Here is a 23,324-nt window from a genome sequence, read left to right as displayed (position 1 = left end):
AAGAATCTAAAAAAAGAGTAGATACATGTATATGTATAACTGATTCACTTTGCTGCACAACAGAAACTAACACAACATTGTAAATGAACTATTCTCTAATAAAAATTAATTTAAAAAAGAATGATATATACTAAATTGTTACAGTGTTTTCTTTAGAGAATGACTAAGTACTTTCATTTTCTGCTTTATATACTTTCTTATATACTTTCATATTCTTTAGGGTTTTGGTGCAGGGTACATTTGCTACAATTATAATTTTTTTTTCAAATTTTCAGTTTTGGGTACAAAGGAACAATTCATTTATGCATTTGTCTCCACCACTAAAGACATAAGTTATTGGAAAGCTGGAACCATATCATATTAATATTTATAAAGTAGATGACATAAACATTCCATTAATCTATTTTGAATTGGTTTTCTTTTATACAGTTTAAAAGCTGATGTTCTGTTTAGGATGTACAGCATTCCCCCCTTACCCACGGGGTATAAGTTCCAAGACCACCAGAATGACAGAAACAGTGGATAGCACTGAACCCTATATATACTATGTTTGTTTGTTTTTTTCCTATACAGATATACCTATTGTAAAGTTTAGTTTATAAGTTAGGCACAGTAAGATAATATCCTAATCACCAGCATCATTACTCTTGCACTTTGGGACTCTTATTAAGTAAAATAAGGGTTACTTGAACACAAGCCCTGAAATACCAGGACAGTTGATCTGATATCCAAGAAGGGTACTAAGTGACTAAATGGGTGGAAGCGGATACAACACAGATATGCTGAACAAAGTAATGATTCACACACCAGGTGGGCTGGAGAGGGACGGCCTAAGATTTTATCATGATACTCAGAACAGCTCTCAATTTTAAACTTATGAGTTGTTTATTTCTGGAATTTTCCATTTAATATTTTCAGACACTGGTTGACCACAGGTAACTGAAACCATGGAAAATGAAACCAGGGAAAACAAAACCATGGATGAGAAGGGACTACTGTACTTCATTTCCCATAATATTATACTTAGCTGTATAGTTGACCCTTAAATAACTTGGGGGTCAGGGATGCCAGCCCTCTGCACAGTAAAAAATCTACATAAAACCTTACAATTGGCCCTCTGTATCCATCGTTTTACATCCGAAGATTCAACCACAGATTGCGTAGCACTGTAGTATGTATTTATTGAAAAAAATCCGCATATAAGTGGACCCATACAGTTCAAACCTGTGTTGTTCAAGGGTCAACTGTATTTACAAATCTGTCTTCATAAGTACAAGTTCCTTGAGGCAGATCACATGCATCCCCTATAGGCCTCTAGAAGTTCATTGCAAAGTGTCGACTTTGCATGAAGTTTGCTGAACTTGTTGGATGGTGAGTGACTGCAAAACTTACTCGCTGCTCAGGCCTCAACCCTTCCACTCATATTCTCCTTCTCTTCCACAGTGGAGCTTTGAGTTTAGAACATACTGATGTCTCTTGTGAGAGTATGAATCTAGTAAGGAATGTCTCTAATTTAGGCTTTGAGTCAAAATAGACAATGGAGCAGAAGACCCTGCTTGGGACAGAATCCACAACTTGGACCTGGAAGGAGACTTGTTTAAGCAGAAGGTTTGCACACAAATGTCATGACCTTGATAATGAAAACCAAAATATGTTTACTCTTTTAGTCTTGGGGGCAAATTTATTATTTTCCAGAATTAAAATAAAGGGAGAAAAAAGGTACATCTCTTCTACCAACATAATAAAGCATAATAGTAGGAAAGAAGAGATGAATCCTGAATTACTTTCTTTAGGATACTGTCCATGAGCCTGGCCATCTGATTAAAATACTGAGATGAACATGTGCAAAGACATGCAAGCCAGTGTGCAATTCACAGGTATACTCACAGAATGCTAGGGTTACCTTTTCTAGCAAGGCAGGAAATACTCACCATAGGATGGGAAGACCTCAGTTCAAACTGAATAAATTATTAGTCAAATAAACTAGATTAGGTGATGTGATCTTGTGGAAATATCAAAGATACCAAATTAGGGGCTTCCCTGGCGGCGCAGTGGTTGAGAGTCCACCTGCTGATGCAGGGGACACGGGTTCGTGCCCCGGTCCGGAGGATCCCACATGCCGTGGAGCAGCTAGGTCCATGAGCCATGGCCGCTGAGCCTGCGCGTCCGGAGCCTGTGCTCCGCAATGGGAGAGGCCACAACAGTGAGAGGCCCGCGTACGGCAAAAAAAAAAAAAAAAAAAAAAGATACCAAATTGAAATTAAGAGGTTGGGGGTTTGATTTCAGGTTCTGTCTTTAACTAGGTGTAGGATCTTGGACCTGTAATTAAACATTTCTGGGCCATGATTTTCTCTTCTCTAAAATGAGGAAATTAAAATTGATAAGTAGTTTTCAAAATTTTTGTTGTTGTTTTGAAAATTCCAGAACACTTTCTTCAAATGTAAGTTTAGAGAAGCTCCATGTATACAAACATAAAAATGAAACTACTCTAATTGAAGCTGATATGGGTGCCTGGAACCATTTGTTCCCACAAGGCTGCCTTTGGTTGGAACCCAGGGAACTCCAGACTCCACGAAGCTCAGTGTAAAAGTTGCTGGACAGGATAATCCTTAGAATCACTTTCATTTCTGACTGGCTACAACTCAAGGACCCTAATAAAATTAACTGCTAAAATTCAGACATTATGTTTAGCATAGATTTTAGCCTGGGAAACGTGGAGGCACCAACATCCAGTGATGACATGGTTAGTTATTTTTCACACCTCGGTTGCCCTGTGTCAGAAAATCTTCTATAAGTACTAGAAAATTTCTATAAGAAATTTTCTGTAAGTCAAATCTAGTTTATTGGACTAATTATAAGCAACTGAAAAGGTCCTAATAGATCTTTTTCTACTGAAACTATTGAGACCTAATTCTGATTTTTATAGCAAGTCCCCTACTTTACCAAGTTCTAACTAAGCAAATGTGATTATCTTAGAATAAACTCAAATTTATCTTTTCCCAGGCTACCTATCTCTGACTGTAGCTAGTTCAGCACTCGTCCAATGACAACTACTTGGGAACCATTGATCTACCCTAGTTTCAAAATTATGAAGCTCTGTATTCACCCAAAAAACAAGCACACTGGTTTTCTATATAAATCCTCAGATCTCCATACTGCTTTCTCCTAAACAAATAGATGAACAAATAAACAAAAATGCTTTCCAAAGCCTCATTTTAATTTGCAAGGAGAATGAACTCCTTTGTATGCATAATGTTAATATTATACACAATAATAATATTTTTCTCTGCTGTGTTTTGTAAACCTCACTGAAGAAACCAGAAGAAAGTTAAAGCTTTCCACACCATTTTCTTGACCCCCTCTCAGTGGGCTAAGCTGAGTGATTTTCATATTGACTCAGGTTCTGTAGGCTTCTGGAGCCATGGAGAATCAGAGTAGGTAGGAATGAACTCCTGACAGATCAAGTTCCATGGTAAATGTTAATAAATATGACTGAGTCAGCAAAATGGTGGAATAGAAGGTTTCAGCCCTCATCCCCCCACAGAAACATGGATGTGACAATCATTCGTGGATGAAAATACCTGCATAAGGGCTCCAGAATCCAGGTGAGAGATTACAGAACCCGGGTAGAACACAGAAATGAAAAAATGACACATTGAAGAGGGTAGGGGGACAGTTTTATTTCACCTGTGCCACCTCTCTCCCAAGCCTACACAGCACCAAGGGCGATGCCTCACCTCACACTTAAGATGGCTTTTATTACAAAACCCAGAAGATAACAAATGTTGATGAAGATGTGCTTGTACAGTGTTGGTGGGAATACAAATTGATGCAGCCACTATGGAAAACAGTATGGAGTTTCCTCAAAAAATTAAAAATAGAACTACCACATGATCCAACAATTCCACTTCTAGATACATATCCAAAGGAAATGAAGTCAAGATCTGAAGATCCTGAACTTACATATTCATTGGAAGATTATTCACAATAGCCGAGACAAGGAAGTGACATTCATCAACAGATAAATAGGTAAAGAAATGTGGTCTATACATACAATGAAATATTATTCAGCCTTAAAAAAAGGGAAACCTCACCATTTGTGACAACATGGATGAACCTGGAGGACATTATGCTAAGTTAAGTCAGTCAGACACAGAAGAACAAATTCTGCATGATACCACTTATAAAATGAATCTAAAATAGTCAAACTTATAGAAACAGAGACTGGAATGGTAGTTGCCAGAGACTGGGGGGGGGGGGCAAAAAAAAGGTATTAGTCAAGTGTACAAAGTTTTCATTACACAGATGAGTATGTCCTAGATACCTATTGTACAGTATATATAGTTAACAATATCGTAGACTTAATTTGTTATGAGAATAAATCTTAAGTGTTCTCATCACAATATAATAATAATAATAGGGCTGGAGGAAACTTTTGGAGATGATGGATAGGTTTAAGGCATTGATTGTGGTGATGATTTCATGGGTGTATACTTATCTCCAAACTCACCAAGTTGTATATATTAATTATGCACAGCTTTTTATATGTAAAAATGAAATAAAATACAACAGAAAAACATGACCAAGCCCAAGTTCTTCTCTAATTCACAGATACATTTTTAAAAGTGTTATCTTGTTCCAGGGCACATCCAAGCACTTTAAAAAGTGACAATTATTGCATTTTCTTCCTGATCACAAAAGTGCTGCGTGATCATTAAGGAAAACATGGAAATTACAAGGCCTCTGGATTCTTTGATTGCACCAAAGGGAAAGCCAAGCATCCTTCTCCATCCTGTCCTGTTATCAGGATCCAAGTCATATCCTTCTCCATCCTGACCCCCTCTCTTCATCCAGGGTTGGCTTCAAGAACTCATTCAACCTATTGGTCAATTAGTATCTTAAAGGTCAACTCAATATTAACTCCTCCAAAATTAAAACTACTGCTTTTGGTGTACACTTTTCCCCTCTACAACACGGCACGATGAATGTTAGCTTTAATATTCTATGATTTGGTAACCATAAAAAATGACTCTAATTCACATTTTGTTTTATTTTACTATCTTGGGGCTATATTTCACATCTAACTCATCTGAGAGGGTCCCTTTAGATGTGGACCCATGCAAAAGAAAACATTCTCAAGAAATGCATGTGGCATAATATAATGTTATATATTTTGAAAAGCAGAAACCAAAGTGTATATGAGATGTGCTACAATGTTAAACTGCACAGATTCATCAATGAACAGAATATAGGGGCAGAGAATAAAGAAACTTACCTAGTAAATTTGCTACCTGAAAGTGGCATTTCAAAGCAATTAAGAAAAGATGAATTTTTAATAAATAATATTAAAACATGTAGCTAACTATTTGGGAAAAAACTCCATCCACAGGCATTAAAGAAAAAATTAACTCCGTATAGGTCAAAGATCAAAATGTAAAAAATAAATGACAAAGTGTTAGAAGAAAACATAAGTAATTTTTAAAAATATAATCTTGGGTTTAAAAGGCCCGTTTGCTTAAGCAAGATACCAAAGCCAGAACTCATAAAAAAAAAAAAAAAGATTGATTTTAACTACATATAAATTAAAAACATTGTGGGCAAAAGCACCACAAACAAAATTAAAACCAAAAAAATCTAAGAAAATATATTTGCAACATATTTGACAAAGCTCTAACACACTTTATATATAAAGTCAGGACTAATTTATTTATGGTATAGAGTTCTTTCAAATGAAAAGGAAAATCCAATAGAAAAGTAGACAAAAAAAATGTAGGCAGTGCTCTGACAATGAAATGCAAATGATTCATAAATGTAAACAATAACACTCATTTAAAAGAGTGCAAATTAAAACAATGAGGTAACATCTGTCACCTATGAAACTGGCAGAGATAACAAAGTTGAAAGACGTGCAAAGTCTTTGGAAGGCGGTTTTACAATAACTCTCAAAATTTAAAAATTCAAATACCCTTTGACCTATCAATTCTACTGCTAGGGATTTCTCCTAGAGATAGACTCCTACACATATAAAGAATAGATATTTTCATGGATGTTCATTTTAGCTTTATTTTAAATAACAAAAGTATCTAGAGATAAGCTAAATGTTTATCAATAGGAAGTGATTAAGTAAATGAAGGTATAGCCATACAATGGAATGCAATGAAGCCAGTAAAAAGACTGAGTTAGACAGAGACTGATTTGGAAGGATATCTGGGTATATTAAGTGGGAAAAATGTAAAGAAAATGAATATTTTATGCTCCTATTTAGAGATAACACTAGATTTCTTAAAAGGTGAACAAGTATGGCTGGTACAGTGAAGTAGCAGGACGTACCGGTTAGAATCATCAAAGCAACTTTACTTTTGGCTCTGGTCCCTTTAAGTTTGCTGCTCAGTGGAGATGGTTCTACCCTCTTCCTGGATTTTTCTTCTGACTTGCAGGTAATAAAAGTTCTACAGTCAATATAAGTTACAAACACAATTCAGTTTACTAACCAGTCCCAGATGATCACCAAGACTCCAAACTTGACTGAATGTTAAATCGGATCCTCTTCCCCAGCTCAGCCTGCTATGGGATGCTGCTTGAATCCACCTTCCTTTCCTCTTTTCTTGCTTTACTCTTCCTCCCCCTGATTTTCCATCTTGCTGTTTTGATTTCTGAACCAGCTTTAGTCAAAGCCAGGGGAGGGAGAAGAGTGGCAAGAGGAATAGGATAGTTGTCACTTAACTGGTGTGGGCTTAAGAGGGCGTCATGCCTCCAGGGCCTGGCAGATGTTTCAAGCTGACGTTTTTCCCTCCTGAGAGAATTTGTGCATTTTCCTGCAGCCACTGGTTCCCATCTGTCCCTGCTTTTCAAGTGTGTCCCTCCAAACAGCAGACTTTCTCTGTTGGGGTCGTATTGCTCTTCCTTGGGCAGAATTTAAGATGGATCCAGGCCAGTTTTCTTTTCTGCGTGTGGCCCACATCTGATATATGAGAAACAGCAGGCTCAAGGCCGGAGAGAAGTATCCTGGGACTAACACAGAGCAAGAGAACAGAGTCAGGAAAAGTGAGAGACAGAGACACACCCACAGAGAAAGCCAGGAGACTGGAGAGGCACTCAGGGAGCAGATCGTGTAGGGCCTTGAGAGTCTGTCTGCACCTTAGAATCTGGGGTACAATTCAATTCTAATTAATGGAGGATCTTCAATAAATATTTGTTGAGGTTTTTGTTTTTCTTGTTTCACTCAGTTCTTGTACTTAAGAACTACACAGTCAAGTTGGGGAGATAGACATGTACACCAGTGCACTACAGTACAGTGTGGAGACATGAGAAGAAATACAATGCTCTGTGAGCAGAGGAGCCAGGTACCCTGGGCTCAGGGAGAAGCAAAAAAGGTTCCATAGAGAAGGCGTCATTGGATGTTATCAGGTAAAGAAGAGCTGTAGGGTAGGACCACCTGGGATGGTAGCACTGTCTGATTAGATGATCAAGAATATGCAGGCCACAAGTGATGTGAATATGGAGGGAGGTGAGGGAAAGAAGAAGGAGACAGATCCTGGATGGTGGAGAAAGGGGATTTGGGAGCCAGAAAGCAGTATGAAGAGGCAACCCAAAGTACCATCTCCTTCCCTTCTCAGGGACCAGATCCCTTCAGGGTGAGACTGGAGGAAAAGGCCCTCTCAGTGGTTGTCTCCACTGTAGCTTTTTTTTTGACACTTGGCATTGCACAAATCTGGGTCTCATTGCCAGGAAGTTTCACAAGGCAGATTTGCCAAGGGAAGTCCCCGGAATCTCCTGGACTTCTTCCTGCTTCCTTCCCATAAGAGAGGCTGTTGAAACCTCTAGGGCATAAAAGACCCAGAGGCATCCCAGGGAAGCTGACCAGGGATATGGGAGAAATCACCATGGACCAGAAGTCTGTCTCGCTGGGCAGGTGAGCTCTGGGTTGATAATTCAGCAGGAAGATAATGAGGAGAGAAGGGGTAACATAGGTAACATAGACCTATGGAAGAAGCGGTCGTCTTCTCCTCCTGGGACACCAGTCTCTCTGTTCACCTCCTTATCAAAACCTATCGAGTCAAGGCAACTGCCCTAGGGGACCATCTGATCTTTCCTAGATGGGCAAGGGAGCAGCCGTGGCCAGAGCCCTTCAGACCATCGGGAGTGTTTTCAGTCTGCATTTTCACAGAGCCGCCTCTTATCCAGATTGTGATATACGAGCACTGTCTTGGGAGTCCCATGTTTCATGGGCTCTGCTTTCTGCACGTGTTAAAACTTTAGGGAGCCTCACCACTTCTTGTCTTCAGAATGATCTGTTGGGGTAAATGTTTTCTAAAATCCCCCTTTCAACTCTAAAGTTCTGATCCAAAACTCTGGCTTTCATGGTGGCTGGGAATTTGGATGAAGGTGAGGGTGACACTAAATAAATAGGGCTATGGGTGAAGAAGGGAAGTTTGCTGGGCCGAGATGGATTATGTCTTATGGAGGAAAAGGAGCCATTTCATCGTGTCTTTCCCTCTTTCTTCCTGCCTATGGTCTCAAGCCACGCCTGCCCACTTGGAAATGGCAAGAGCATTTTAAGTTCCCTGTTGAAGGTCTCCGCTCTGAGCCCTTGGGGGAGCAGCCCACAGGAAGCTGGCACTTTGAAGAAGGGCCTGGAGCCTGACTTAACAGCAGATGTGGCAACCAGAATTCTCCTACCCACTTAGCAGGTGTGTGGAGGGCCAGTTCCCTAAGAGTCATGTGAATCAGGAGAACAGAACCCTTGAATCCAGTTTCCCAGCCCCAGAGTCTGTGGAGAAGGTACAAGCCCCAACAGCTGTCATCCAAAGTTTTATCTCATTTTTAACTGCCCTTTTCTCCATTTTCAGACCCCCCAAATGTCCTAGTGTGGGTAAGTCTAGACAATGTCCCCAGGGTGGGGGTCATAGTTCAAGGAGTCTTGCCTTTTGGGTGAGGTTTCCAGCATCAGGGTCCTGCCCTTTCCTTCCCTTTAGGAGGGTGAATTAAGGATAGAATGGTCTCATCAGTCCTCCCAGGGGAGGTGTCCTATGGAGAAGAGGCTGGACATGACCTCAGTCATGAAGGCTTAGCGCACTTCCAGAGGCAGCTCACACTCCTCAATTCACCTTGCCTTGTTTTAAGAGTTAGTTGTGTGTACACACAGTGACTATTCATTTCAATTCACCCAGGAGAGTTCTGGTTCAAGCTGGTGCCCCAGGGAAATTATTAATAATGCTCCTTTTCACCCTCCAAACTGTCCCATTGGATGATAAACTATTTGGTCACCTTAACTATATTCAATTCCAGACAAGGCTGTGAGCTCCCTGAGTACAGGGACAGCATCAACCTCATTTTAGCTTTCCCAATATCCAGGACAACACTTGGCACAGAGCAGGTGGTTCAATTAATTTCTATTGGATAAATGAATGAGCAAATGAATTCCCAGTCTGGAAAATGTTTCTCTGTAGGGCTGTAGACTCCACAAGGCACCCAGGAGCTGGGGACCTCAAGGCCCTATAAAAAGACCTCAGTAGCTATGCCTGCAGTGTCCAGAGGAAGTGTAGCTATATTTTGCATGTAGGCACACCCGCACACTCACTGCCACAGTCTGAGACAGAGAACCAGCTGCGGCTTAGCAGATTTCCTTCTCACCCACCTCTTACAGTTTTAGTGGTCTTGTTGCTTCAGGAAGTCAAGTAGTCAATGAGTTACCACTGCCTGGGTCCCCTGGGCTGTGTCCCTTCTGATGTTTGGTTTATATCTCTGCTTCATTTTGTTTCTCTTGATGACTCTGCCAGGTTCTGACACTAACATATTGATGACTCTGAGGTTTTGTCCTGTGTGTCTCTTTGTGCATGCATGGCTCTGCTTCTATCTTTTGAGCCTCTCTCTCTGTCTCTCTCTCTCTCTCACCCACTTCAATGTTGTGTATCATCTCTTTTTTTATCCACTGATATTTCTGTGTCATTCATCCATCCATCCACATTGAATCTCAGTGCTCTGGGGATGAGTTCCATAGGGATGATATCTCTGTCTCTCATTGTATCTCTTAACTGGGGTCTGGATGCTCAAGAGCCAGCACTGAGGGCCCAGGTTGAATGACCCTCAGAGGCTCTGGCTGAATAAGCAAAGGAGGCCATGGTTTTGGGGGGAGAGACTTGTGGCATTCTGGGCTCTGAGGCCACCGCACTAGGCTCCCCATTGGCTCTCTTCCCTCTACTCCAGGATCTGCCTACAAACTGGTTTGCTACTTTACCAACTGGTCACGGGACAGGCAGGAACCAGGAAAGTTCACCCTTGAGAGCACTGACCCCTTCCTATGTTCTCACCTCATCTACTCATTCGCCAGCATCAGTAACAACAAGGTCATCATCAAGGACAAGAATGATGCGATGCTTTCCCAGACCATCAGCAGTCTCAAAACCAAGTCAGTAGGATAGGAGTGGGGAGCATCCAGGGTGGGTTTTGGGGGAGAGAAGATAGTTCTAAACTGGGCCTAAGGCCTTCTAACTCCATTCATTCATTTGTGTGTTTATTCAAGTGTTTTTCCTTGGGTATAATCCTGATGCTTCCTGGTTCTCTCCCCCATGCCTCATCCCTTCACTGAACTTAGCTGGTAAACAGCTGGAGCCCACTTACCCATAATCTAGTCCTAACCCTTTAGGCAAAGTTTTCCCTGGCAGCCAGTAAAGAAATAATCAGCTTATTCTTCTACTCCAGGAATCCCAAACTGAAAATTCTCTTGTCCGTTGGAAGGTATCTGTTTGGTTCCAAAGGGTAAGACCACAATATCTCTATTTTTTGTTTATTCTGCCGTGTAATCTCTAATCATCACTGCTTTTCCTCCTCTTGAAAAGAGACATTGAATTAGGCTTTAGAAAGGTCCTCCCTTGGCTTAGATGGCAAAACTGATCTGAATTTTGTCACAAGTTGAGGCATAGCACTATGTTTGCTTGTGTCTTGGAAGGAACTCTGCAGGAGCTTAACACAAGCTCAGATACTTAAGTCGTGGGAGAAATTGAACTGGAAGCAGTATTTGGTAAACTTTCAATTATTTACATGAAGGTTTTTCACCTAATGGACTACGGGGAGATGCAATTGTTTAAAGGGTTTTGAAGGTCTGACTTTGTACTATGGGGGTGGGTCATGTAGGTGACTTCCACATAAAACCAAGTCCTTAGCAGCCATCAGTGGACCTCGATTTCCTGGGTCATGGTTGTACAGCTGGATGGCCTGGAAGTGCAAAGCAGCATAGGGACAATCAGGTCTCTTTTGCTTAAAAACAAAATAGTTATTAATATGAGACATATATTATAAATTATAATTCCTATTCACAGGAAAATGATACTCCATTTGCATCAAGCTAAATAAATACAAATACGTCAGGAAGAAAGGCACCTTTTTTTGCAATTTTTAAATGCAGTTAATCTAATTTTGAATTTCTTCTGCTTTAATTTTTTTTTAAAGTGCCAACATTTAAAAAAGTCCAGAGATCTTAATCTCAGTCAGCAGAGGCTTTCCACTTTCACGAGAAGTCTGGTAAGACATCTTTCTCGTGTAGCAGGTCAGTACTCTTTACAGCTGGAGTAAGCAGAGGAAAAAAGTAGCATTAGAAGACCTATGTAGATGAGTGACCTAGGGAAAGTTAACTCACCTCTCTGAGCTCAGTTTACCCATCTGTAAGATGTACATCACAACATCTACTTCATAAGGTGCGTGCAGACTTCGAATGAGGTAACATATGTCATGTGCCTGACTTAGTTATCGACCAGGAAGTGTCAACTTTTTCTTCTCCTTTTTTTATACTGAATATTTTCATCTATGAAATAAGAGGGTTGACCTAATTAATTTCTAAAGTCTCTACCAGCTCAAAACTTGTAGAATACTTAGTAAAGCAATTTCTAAACACATAAAGAAAAAAGATCAACCTACCTAACTTATCTGGTTCTGCATTAACCTCACCATGAACTCCTTTTAATTATTAATGGGTTTTCATGGCAATTATCCATCTGATTCCCAAATTCTCTCTCATTCCTAATACCTGCTTATCTTTGATTCAATTAAAAATATCTTCATTCATTCATTCTTACATGCATGCATTCATTTATTCAATAACTAATTTATTGAGTACTTATTGTATATTAGTTTAGTGGTTAAAAGTAGGACTTTGGAGATAAACAAATTTGGTTTGGCTTTCTCTTTAGCTATATGCAAGCTGCATGCAAGTTGTTTAACTTCAGGCAATTTCTTTTTTTCTTTTTTCTTTCCTTTAGGCAATTTTTTTAATGTCTCTATGCTTCAATTAAAAAAAAAAACTACACAATGAGGCAAATAACAGATTCAACCTAAGGACAAAGTTGTGAGGGCGGGCAATGCAAGCAAACGGTTTAGGTAGTGCTGATGTGCAAAAAGGACCTAATGGTTGCAATAATTATTGTTGTATATTAACGTTGTCATTATTATTAGGTAAATGCCAGGCTTTGTGCCAGGTGCTATGCAGCAATACTTAAAAATATGTAATGCACAGACTTGCTTCTAAATTTCTAAAGAATGTTTGTCTTTCCTAAAATTGGAGGTTTCTGCCCAGAACATCAGATGCAACTGCTCCCTAAAAGAGGTATCCTTGCTTTTCTTCTAATCACTGTGAGCACTTCTGAAATATAAGAATAAAGTTACAAACCTACTTCTACCATGTTTTTCAGATAATAGTCCAAGTTTTGCTATCTCCTCCACTGTGCTGCTGAGATACATGCAGGAACCAAATCCTCAATTTAATTTTTTTTTCTTTTTTTTTTAACATCTTTATTGGAGTGTAATTGCTTTACAATGGTGTGCTAGTTTCTGCTTTATAACAAAGTGAACCAGTTATACATATACATATGTTCCCATATCTCTTCCCTCTTGCGTCTCCCTCCCTCCCTCCCTATCCCACCCCTCTAGGTGGTCACAAAGCACAGAGCTGATCTCCCTGTGCTATGCAGCTGCTTCCCACTATCTATCTATTTTACGTTTGGTAGTGTATATATGTCCATGCCACTCTCTCACTTTGTCACAACTTAACCTTCCCCCTCCCCATAACCTCAAGTCCATACTCTAGTAGGTCTGTGTCTTTATTCCTGTCTTACCCCTAGGTTCTTCATGACATTATTTTTTTCTTAAATTCCATATATATGTGTTAGCATACGGTATTTGTTTTTCTCTTTCTGACTTACTTCACTCTATATGACAGACTCTAGGTCCATCCCCCTCACTACAAATAACTCAATTTCATTTCTTTTTATGGCTGAGTAATATTCCATTGTATATATGTTCCACATCTTCTTTATCCATTCATCCAATGATGGACACTTAGGTTGCTTCCATCTCCTGGCTATTGTAAATAGAGCTGCAATTAACATTTTGGTACATGACTTATTTTATTTTATTTTTTTTGCGGTACGCGGGCCTCTCACTGTTGTGACCTCTCCCGTTGCAGACCACAGGTTCCGGACGCACAGCCTCAGTGGCCATGGCTCACAGGCCTAGCTGCTCCACGGCATGTAGGATCTTCCCAGACCGGGGCACGAAGCCGTGTCCCCTGCATCGGCAGGCAGACTCTCAACCACTGCGCCACCAGGGAAGCCCCATGACTCTTTTTGAATGATGGTTTTCTCAGGGTATATGCCCAATAGTGGGATTGCTGGGTCGTATGGTAGTTCTACTTGTAGTTTTTTAAGGAACCTCCATACTGTTCTCCATAGTGGCTGTATCCATTTACATTCCCACCAGCAGTGCAAGAGTGTTCCCTTTTCTCCACACCCTCTCCAGCATTTATTGTTTCTAGAGTTTTTGATGATGGCCATTCTGACCTGTGTGAGATGATATCTCATTGTAGTTTTGATTTGCATTTCTCTAATGATTCCTGATGTTGAGCATTCTTTCATGTGTTTGTTGGCAATCTGTATATCTTCTTTGGAGAAATGTCTATTTAGGTCTTCTGCCCATTTTTGGATTGGGTTGTTTGTTTTCTTTGTTGTTATTGAGCTGCTTGAGAAATGGAAATAAAAACAAAAATAAACAAATGGGACCTAATGAAACTTAAAAGCTTTTGCACAGCAAGGAAACCATAAACAAGACCAAAAGACAACCCTCAGAATGGGAGAAAATATTTGCAAATGAAGCAACTGACAAAGGATTAATCTCCAAAATTTACAAGCAGCTTAATTTAATATTGATTGAAACAAATGAATTCAAGACTCTAAATCTGTCTGGGGATGGGAGGTGTTGTGAGAGGTGGGAAGTGATACAAGTCAAAGGATATGTCCTCTGGAAAATACCAATATCTTGTCTATAGCTTTGGATTTTAAATACTGTTGGTGCCCTCTGTGTGGGCAGCTAAGAATCAACTTCCTGGCTTAAGAATTCTAGTTCAGATAAAAGGTCTTGAGGGGCTGCTGCTTTCAGGGTCATCCTGGCTTTTCACCAGAAGCCCTGGGACTGGGGAGATCTGGGTTGCTAATTCGTGCCTGGGTTTATTGTTTGGGGAATGTGAAGTCCAGCTCTGCTTTCATGAAGCTTGCCAAAATGTAATCACTTTGAGATAGATGAGGCAGGATCAATATCTTCAATCCCAATTTAGAGATGGCCAGACTGAAGCCAGAGAGCTGGTTAGTGAAAAAAAGGTCACTAGAAATGACTGTGACCTGGGACTTGAACCCAGATTTCCCAATCCTAAGCCCACCACACTGCAAACTGCTTTCTCAAGGGTGTAAGATGTTAAAGAAAACCAGAGCTGGACAGTAATTAAAGAGGTAAAAATAGCTTTTATTCAGGAAATGTTATAAGAGGGGAAAGGAGACCTCAGTATAGTACTGGGCTCAATTCTGGATACAGCAGGGGCAAGTGGGGAGGTATAGCCAAGGAACAGGTTGCAGGTGCGGGTTGGTGGATGGAAAAAGAGGGAACATTAGAGGTAGGGAGATTCTTGCTAAACTGACTCAACAGAACTCTTGCTGAAGGCAGGCCAGGGTGAACAGATATCACCTGGGGGATGGTAGGGGAGGAGGAATTTGATCAGATATTGAAGAAGATCTGATATCAAGGGTGGGGCAGTCTCATTAAACTGACTTAGGATTCTCTTTTTAAACATCTTTATTGGAGTATAATTGCTTTATGTTGTTGTGTTAGTTTCTGCTGTATAACAAAGTGAATCAGTTGTACGTATACACATATCCCCATATCCCCTCCCTCTTGTGTCTCCCTCCCACCATCCCTATACCCCACCACCAGGTGGTCACAAAGCACGCAGCTGATCTCCCTGTGCTATGAGGCTGCTTCCCACTAGCTAGCTATTTTACATTTGGTAGTGTATATATGTCCATGCCACTCTCTCACTTTGTCCCATCTTACCCTTCCCCCTCCCCGTGTCCTCAAGTCCATGACTTAGGATTCTTGCTAAAACTGCACTCTGCAAAGATAGGCACAGAAGTCCAAGGTCAAAGTCTAGTTGAGAAGAGGGTTCAGAGGAGTCTGGCTAAAGTTTGGTCAAGAAGCGTCTTTGTTAAAGGCAGCTCCATTACCCTGCAGAAAGGTCTGCAGAGAACCCAATTGTCCTCTGCCCAATCCAATCAATTTTCTGGCCCAACAATCCTTCCTCTCCTCTTTTGTTCCAAAAGAGGCAGGGGTTGGGATAGATAAGTGGTGAGAAAATATTGGGGAACGGAAGACTATTTCAGGATTTCTGTGAAAAATATGTTGTGCAATGGTAATTACTTCCTCTTTCCAAAAACACCTGTATTGCTTCTACCCAGGTTCCACCGCATGGTTGATTCTTCTACATTACGCTTGGAATTTATCAACTCTGTAATCCTGTTTCTGAGGAACCATAACTTTGATGGGCTGGACATAGCTGGATTTACCCAGATCTGAAAGACAGCACTTGTTTCACTGTGCTGATTCATGTAAGGCAAACTCTGTGGTACCCTTAGTACCTTAACAAGTGGAACCCATGGCCACACCAGGAGAAAAAAAGGAAGCGATTGGCTCTGGCTTGAAGACAGTCGCTTTCTTCCAGAAGCCCCCACTGATGAAGGAAAAGCCCTTGGTCCTAGTTTAGGGCAAGGACAACATCAGAGAACAGAGCCTCCTTATACAATAAACAACACTGAAACAAAGCAACACCCACATAAAAGATTGTGGGACCATAGAATCTCCTGAGCACTGAAAGAGTCTCACAGATTTTCTATCAGATAGATTAGAGAATCCATTCGGAGGAAACTCAGTTTTTCCTGGGTACAATGTGACTGGTTGTGTAGATTTCCTGACCACAAGGCAGGAGGCATCCCCATGTGGGAATGGGGAGAAAAGATTTGATCTTTCCATCTAATGCTGTTTCCATCTAGAAATGTCCTATCAAGCAAGAACTTTAGCACTTTCCTCTGGGAGGGAAAATTGACCTCTTATGGGTTTTTTTTTTGTTTGTTTTCATAGGAGTTAGCAGAAGCCTTTCAGTAGGACTTTGTAAAGTCCACCAAAGAAAGGCTTCTCTTGACTGCAGGAGTTTCCGCAGGGAGGCATATGATTGACAACAGCTATCAGATCAAGGAATTGGTAAAGTAAGTGCATTGGAGCACCCCCTCCATCTCTCTGCCTCCAGCCTGGCCCATGCAAGTGATGCATGCCAGTATGTCTGAGGGATGAAGGGAAGAGGGAGATCATGAAGGTCACTATCCTAACCACATCATCTGGGCAGGAACTTTTCCTCTATGGCTAATTTCAATCCTTCTAACAGCATCCAAAGCCCTAAACAAATATGTATACAGTTGACCCTTGAACAAAGCGAGGGTTAACCCACATGTAATTTATAGTTAGCCCCTTGTATCCATGTTTCCTCCACATCTGTGGATTCAGCCAACCACAGACCATGTAGTACTGAAGTATTTACTGTTGAAAAATACCCTTGTATAAAGGGACTGTGCAATTCAAACCCACAACGTTTCAGGGGTCAACAGTAGTTGCTCCCACCTCTGCTCATCACAGAATCTTTTCCTTTGCTTTTGGCAATCTAGAGAACTGGATTTCATCAACCTCCTTTCCTTTGACTTCCATGGATCTTGGGAAAAGCCCCTCATCACTGGCCATAATAGCCCTCTGAGAAAGTAGCAGCTGGACAGAGGGACAAGATCTTACTACAATGTGGAGAGTTATAAGGAGGAAGGGTGGTGGGACACTGGCTGTGGGGCAAGCTGAGGACAGTGCAGCTTGTCCAGATTTATTTCTGTCTTGAACTGAGGAGGGGATGTGTTGCCAGAGGGACTCAGGTAACCCTGGAAGCTGGTGAGAACAGGGAAAATGCTTTGACCAGGCACAGTAAAATGTCACCAGGAAAATGTCAGAGGACCTCATATTTGAAGCGCCCTAAACTTTGTCTCTGGCCCAAGGTGTCAGCCACCCCAGTCTTCTCTTAATTCTCCATCTTTGATACATTTCCTAGTGCCCACATGGATGTACAGGACTTGGTACTCTGCTGTGTCTGTCCACATTCCCCATTAATTTGATCTTCAACATAATCCTCTGAGGTTGGCTGGTCAGGAAGCATTACTCTCACTCCACAGATGATGAAATGGAAGCCTGGCAAATTAATTGGCTGTTCAAGGTCATGCTGATGTGAAGGTCCTGAAAAGTGGTGGCAAATGAAAAATGCAAGGGAAAAATGTCATTAACCAAACAATTTTATTGTTGTGGTACATATATAGAGATGTGTATTCTTAAAATTGGGTGAGAGAAAATGTTGTCTAGGTTGCATATTTCCAGGCCTTCATGTTTAAAATTAAAAAATGGGTCAGTCCAAAGCTGGGTATTCTGATTTCTAGTCTGGGGTTTTCTAGAACTCTGTATGATTGTGTCACATCAAGTTCCCTTCATTCTTTCCTCTCCATTGATTATCTTTAAGGGTAAGGAGACATATCCTCATCCTCTCCAACCCCTTATTCTGTTCTGGAGGGCAGTAAGGCCCCAGCTAGCCTCTGACCTCTTACCTAGCCTCTTGGGTCTGATGTCATTGTGAGGCCCCACAGACTAGGGTCTGACGGCCACCTCCCCCCACGCCCGCTTTCATCAGTAACACAACTAGCCATAGTGTAGACAAACTCCATAGGCAATTGACTCAAAGGGGAAAGAAAGATGGCGACAACTTTGATTTCATGTTTTCTAGGTCACTTGCCTGATTTCTTTCGTGACCCATTGTTCAGTTTTCTTTCACGATTAGAAAAAGCTGAATTGGTCTCAGTGCTGAAGAGCATTAAGTGCATTAGAATAAGCACTCTGGTTCTGGTGGGACCCTCCATAGCCACTGATGTAGAAAGGGAATCAAGGAGTCACTTCTGTGAATTTGGGCTGGAGGCTCAGAAAGGTCTGACACCTTTCTTTCCCATACACACTGTGCCTCAGTCTACTTCTCTTTCTAGGAATATGCTGTGGGATACTGGCTAAACAAAGGGATGCCTGTGGAGAAGGTGGTCATGGGCATCCCAATGTATGGACGTTCCTCTACACTGGCCTCTGCAGAAAACACTTGGCGGCCCCTGCCCCTGGTCCTGGAGCTGCTGGCCCCATCACCAAGTTTTCAGGTTTCCTGGCTTATTATGAGGTACCTGGAACCACCCTGTGCCTTCAGCTGCCCCCTGTCTCTGGGTAGGAGTTCCAGCTTCAATCTGACAATAATAAAGTATCACATCCTGAATGCTGGGAAGGGAAGTATGGAGTACTATTGGAGCATGTAAGAGAAGCTCCTCCCTCTGACTTGGGAGGGGGTCGATGAATGTTTCCTGGAGGAAGTGATGTTAGCTGACATCTGGAGAGGAGGTGGAACTAGTGAGGAGTGGGGATGGGTGGAGCAGGTATGGGAGACTGAAAAGGGAGATGGTCCTAGGTTTGTGACTTGGGCAACTATGTGGATGTTAATGCCATTTTTACTGAGTTGGGATAGGAAGGAGCAGAGTGAGCATTGGTCTCAATCATGAGATCAGTTTTGGTCATTCTGAGTTTGAGGAGCAAGTGGGACATCCAAATGCCTGTGGGACATATAGATAAAAAATGAGTGGTTAGGTGTATGGGTTTGGATCACAGGAGGTCATTCTGTGCTAGAGATGTAGATTCTAAAATCATCAGCATAAAGATGGTATTTGTAGTGACAAAACTCAAGGACCTCCTGCACCTAAGAGATAGGCAGAAGAGGAGCCCACTAAGGAAACTGACAAGATCAACAGAAGCTAGGTAGAACCCATACTGTTCTGTGCCAAAGACCTTAGAGAAGAGGGTGTTTCAAGAAGAGAGGAGTGGTCAAATGTGTCAGATTCTGTCCAGAAGTCAGACAGACTTAACATCACAGAGATAACAGCGAAAGGTGTTTGGCTGATTAGACCATCATTTCTTTCTGCCCCTCAATCTGGAAAAAAAAAAAAAGTTTTTTTTTTAATGTATAGGAAACACTAAGAATCAAACAATAATTCAACCAACAGAAACTCTTGGGACCCTGCCATATCACAAAGACTGGGTACTGTGAGAGCTAGAAATAAGTAATTCTTCATCCTTGTCTCAAAGGGCTTACTGTCAAGGTGGAAAGAATGTAGAGTGCATTCATAATATAACTAGTTAAATAAGAGTTTTAAAACAGGATAACTATGGGGAATTCCCTGGCGGTCCAGTGGTTAGGACTCCATGCTGTCACTGCTAAGGGCCCAGGTTCAATCCCTGGTTGGGGAACTAAGATCCTGCAAGCTGCGTAGTGTGGCCAAAAAAAAAAGAAAAAACTTTAAAAAACCCCAAAGATAACTATAATAGTTAATAAAATTATGTAGGTATTGCAAAATGAGATGTGATTAAGTGGCCCATGTGGAGGGTCATGAGTTCAAAGATGGGTAACAGGGGAAGAGAGATGCATGCTGACCCTTGAAGGATGGGAAGGAGTTGGATCAGGTAAGGAAAGAATAATATCCTACATCTTGGTTTCCCCTTGGAGTCCTAGTCTAGCCTCTTGTCACTGGCGTGAGCAAGCTATAAACCCCTACAGAGGGACTTGGCATCCACTGAGGTACTCAGTGAGTGTAATGTTCAATTTTTCCTCTCTTCTCACACAGGGGAATGATTGAGGCACCTTGTTCAGTTGGCAGGGGGAAAGGGGCATGGGTCACCATGGTAATCCTCACTGAATCATTTAATATAAGGGATAAGAGAAGTCAGTGCTCAGAATCTGCTGGTAGGATTTTAGTACGGACCACTGGATACACAGTTCCCTATTTCATGGAAAATTTAATTTGATTGTTCAGTTTACCACGCTAGATGATTATAATTTTGACAAACTGGTATTTGCTTAAATATTCAACTTTCCATTTTCTACCCTCTTTGAGGCAAACGTGAGTGTAAATAATCTAAAAAATGTAAGCAAGATCCAAAATGAGTTTTCTACATGACCTTAAAATACATTTTTTTCCACTGAAGATTTATCTCTTTTAGTAGCTCTTTCTTATGCTAACAGAAAGAGAAAATAGCTGATGATACAAGTGGGGATCCCAACACAGGCACATTGGGAAGGGGAAAGGGGAGAGGGAGAGCAGCGGGATTGAAGCAGGGATAATCTACAAGGTGGGGGCAATGATGGTGATTGTCATTGTAATGCTACATATTTATAAAGCACTTTACTGTTTTCAAAGTTGTTTTTTCCCTAACGAGTGTTAGTTCATTTGATCCTAACAACAATATTGTAAGATAGGTGTATAGGAGACATAATTATAATAGTTTCCATTCAAATGAAGACATGGGAAGATTTACTGGTCAGTGCTGAGGTCTGATGTGGAACTCAAGTACTGTCTGCCCTCTAGCTGTTTGCGGCTTCTCCTGATGAGGACTTAGCACAAACAATTCCCAAAGGTTTACCTCGGACCATCCATTCTCTATGCTGTATCTGGTCATTTCTCTCATTGATCCCTGGAGTGAAGACTCTGTTGTCCCCAAGACCCTAGTGTCTTACCTGCCCCTTCTATTTCTAAATTTCAAGAACAACCCATTACTGACCCTCTTGTTCCTCCTTCCCCTGCCAGATCTGCCACTTCCTGAAAGGAGTCAAGATCACGAGGCTCCAGGATCATCAGGTTCCCTATGCAGTCAAGGGAAACCAGTGGGTGAGCTATGATGATGTGGAGAACGTGTAGACCAAGGTAGGTAGGCAAGAGGCTCTGGGACAGCAGAACACTCATGCGGGTGGGGAATGGGGTGTGAGGTCAAATGCCTTAGTAGTCTGTGTGGAAGGAAAGAAGCCTCTGGGGCTCCATTCTTGGATGGGATCCAGTGGCCTCTGTGGCTCAAACCTAGTAGTGACTCTAAGCCACACCTGTGAGCACCTATGGTACATGTGGGAGAGGTGGAAAGGACGCAAGGAAGAATTAAGAATAAGGGGAGAAGCAAGGAGTGGAGAGGAGGTAGGAGGAGAAGGGAGAGGGAACAAAGAAGACATTGGTGTCTATATAGAGTAGTTACCCACCCAGTTGATCATCTCAGGACAAACCCTTCCGTCCTTCTTATGGATTACCTCTCTAGGAGACTCCAAATTTCTGAGCCTACCAGTTCTTAGATCTTGCTAAGACCTTTGTTTGCCTTCCAGGCTTAGAGCAGGGCAAAGGCATCAATGTAATTGACAACCCAATTGTAATTCAAATCTTGCTAGTGGCTTCCTAGTTCCCACTCCTCACACCGGAGCCTCTAGTGTTTCAGAGCCTTCAAGAACACTGAACCTAGGGTGTGGTTATTCCATGAGAAGTGGTTAATAGTGGGTGGCCTTCTCTTCATTTTATAAGCCTCCCTAAGTGACCTTTCCCTTCAGGGAATCCATGACTCCATAGGCTATAAGTCTACTTCTGCACTCTAAGCTCAAACCCTCATCTGAACCTGACTTGGGTCTTGGGCCCTTAACAGTCTCTTCTAACCTCTGTATGCCCTTCTGTGTCACCCTCAGGTTCAGTTCCTAAAGAATCTAAACCTGGGAGGGGCCATGATCTGGTCCATTGACATGGATGACTTTACCAGCAAATCCTGCAGCCAGTGCTCCTACCCCCTCTTTCAAGCTGTCAAGAGAAGATAGGAAGATAACAGAGTCCAGGACAGGCTGGGAGTGGGCGGAGAGTGGGCAGAGTGGGACACAGGAGACTGGGGAGATCATCTTCACATATTTGGATTGATCCATTCTTATGTCCTTTGGACCTTCTGCCTTGTTTCCTTATTGATTAGGCTGGTTCTGTCCTTTTGGTGGGCTTCCCATAGATTTAAAAAATATAACAGTAATAATTTGGTTACTATTTATTGAGAACAGTCTGAGCTAAGGGCTTTCTTTTCATGTAGAGTGGGCATAAATGTTGACTCCACCACAAAATCATCAGCCTGTTTTAATTTTCTAAATCAGAATAAATCTGATTTTATGTCCCCCACTCACTGCTAAGAAATCCAATCTCAGTCGTTAGTAAAGCTCCCTCCCTCTCCACATCCACAGTTGATCTTACTTTAGACATTCAGGCGGTCTCATGGTCATCATTGATGACCAAGCCCACTATTGCCTTAACGGCAGGTGGTTTGGCTCTGCTCCATCCCGGGGTGCCTGGTTCCCCAGGTGAATCGTACGCATATCCTCTTGTGCAGGTGAAAGCCGTTGCTGACCAACCAGCTGTGCTGACATCCATTGCAATGGAGGAGCCGGAGACTGGGAATCACTGCAGACAGACAACTGGAGAGGACTGGCCATGTTGTCCTGGAGAAAGGCCCAGAACAGTTTGAAATCTCCTAGACTATATGACTGGGCAGCAGCTTTCCAACTCTGAACATCTATGGCTTAGTAACTTGACTCAGGCCTCAGGTTACTGACTTGGGCTTTGAAATAGTCTTTCTTTTGTACCCAGGTTTAACTCGTAGCTGAGCAGGCAAGGAGTTGCCTGCCCCTCCTCTGCAGGAATTCCTGAGTGAGATTCTCAGAGGTTAGAAGAGGCTCTCCAGATGTCTCTTCTCCAAGCCACCCCTTGACTTTCTCTCAGACTTCAGACTGGGCCTGGCTTTGTTCTCCTGCAGCTGCTCACTTGTTGTCCTGAAGCACAATAAAAGAAGCATTTGCTCCAGTCAGTGTGGCCTCATTTGTGCAATCTTTGACCTTCTGGTATAAGGTTGTCCTGTCTCACCATTTGTGGCACCCAGGGCTGGGGTACAAATGGAGGCCTGCATATCATATGTCTAAATATTTAAATGAGCCAAGTATTAAAATATGGTTTATATTCTTAACAAGTATGATTTCACAATGACCTAAAAGACCAGGTTTGAATTCAGAATTC

At 41.8% G+C, this 23,324-nt stretch overlaps 1 protein-coding gene across 1 annotated transcript; it reads left to right on the top strand.

Moving 5' to 3' along the window:
• Window positions 1-7,868: 7,868 nt before the first annotated feature.
• On the top strand, window positions 7,869-22,093 carry CHI3L2 (chitinase 3 like 2). Its single transcript, XM_060141895.1, is given in 11 exon segments — window positions 7,869-7,908; window positions 10,207-10,408; window positions 10,702-10,758; window positions 15,771-15,862; window positions 15,865-15,920; window positions 16,450-16,574; window positions 17,028-17,154; window positions 18,426-18,531; window positions 18,534-18,607; window positions 21,057-21,173; window positions 21,968-22,093. Coding segments are annotated over 11 exon segments (1,122 nt in total).
• The last annotated feature ends 1,231 nt before the right edge of the window (window positions 22,094-23,324 follow it).

This window comes from Lagenorhynchus albirostris, chromosome 2 (genome assembly GCF_949774975.1).
Source record: "Lagenorhynchus albirostris chromosome 2, mLagAlb1.1, whole genome shotgun sequence".
NCBI classification, from domain to species: Eukaryota; Metazoa; Chordata; class Mammalia; order Artiodactyla; family Delphinidae; genus Lagenorhynchus; species Lagenorhynchus albirostris.
The sequence above is the reverse complement of the archived record's forward strand: the minus strand, read 5'-3'. Positions and strand labels throughout refer to the sequence as shown.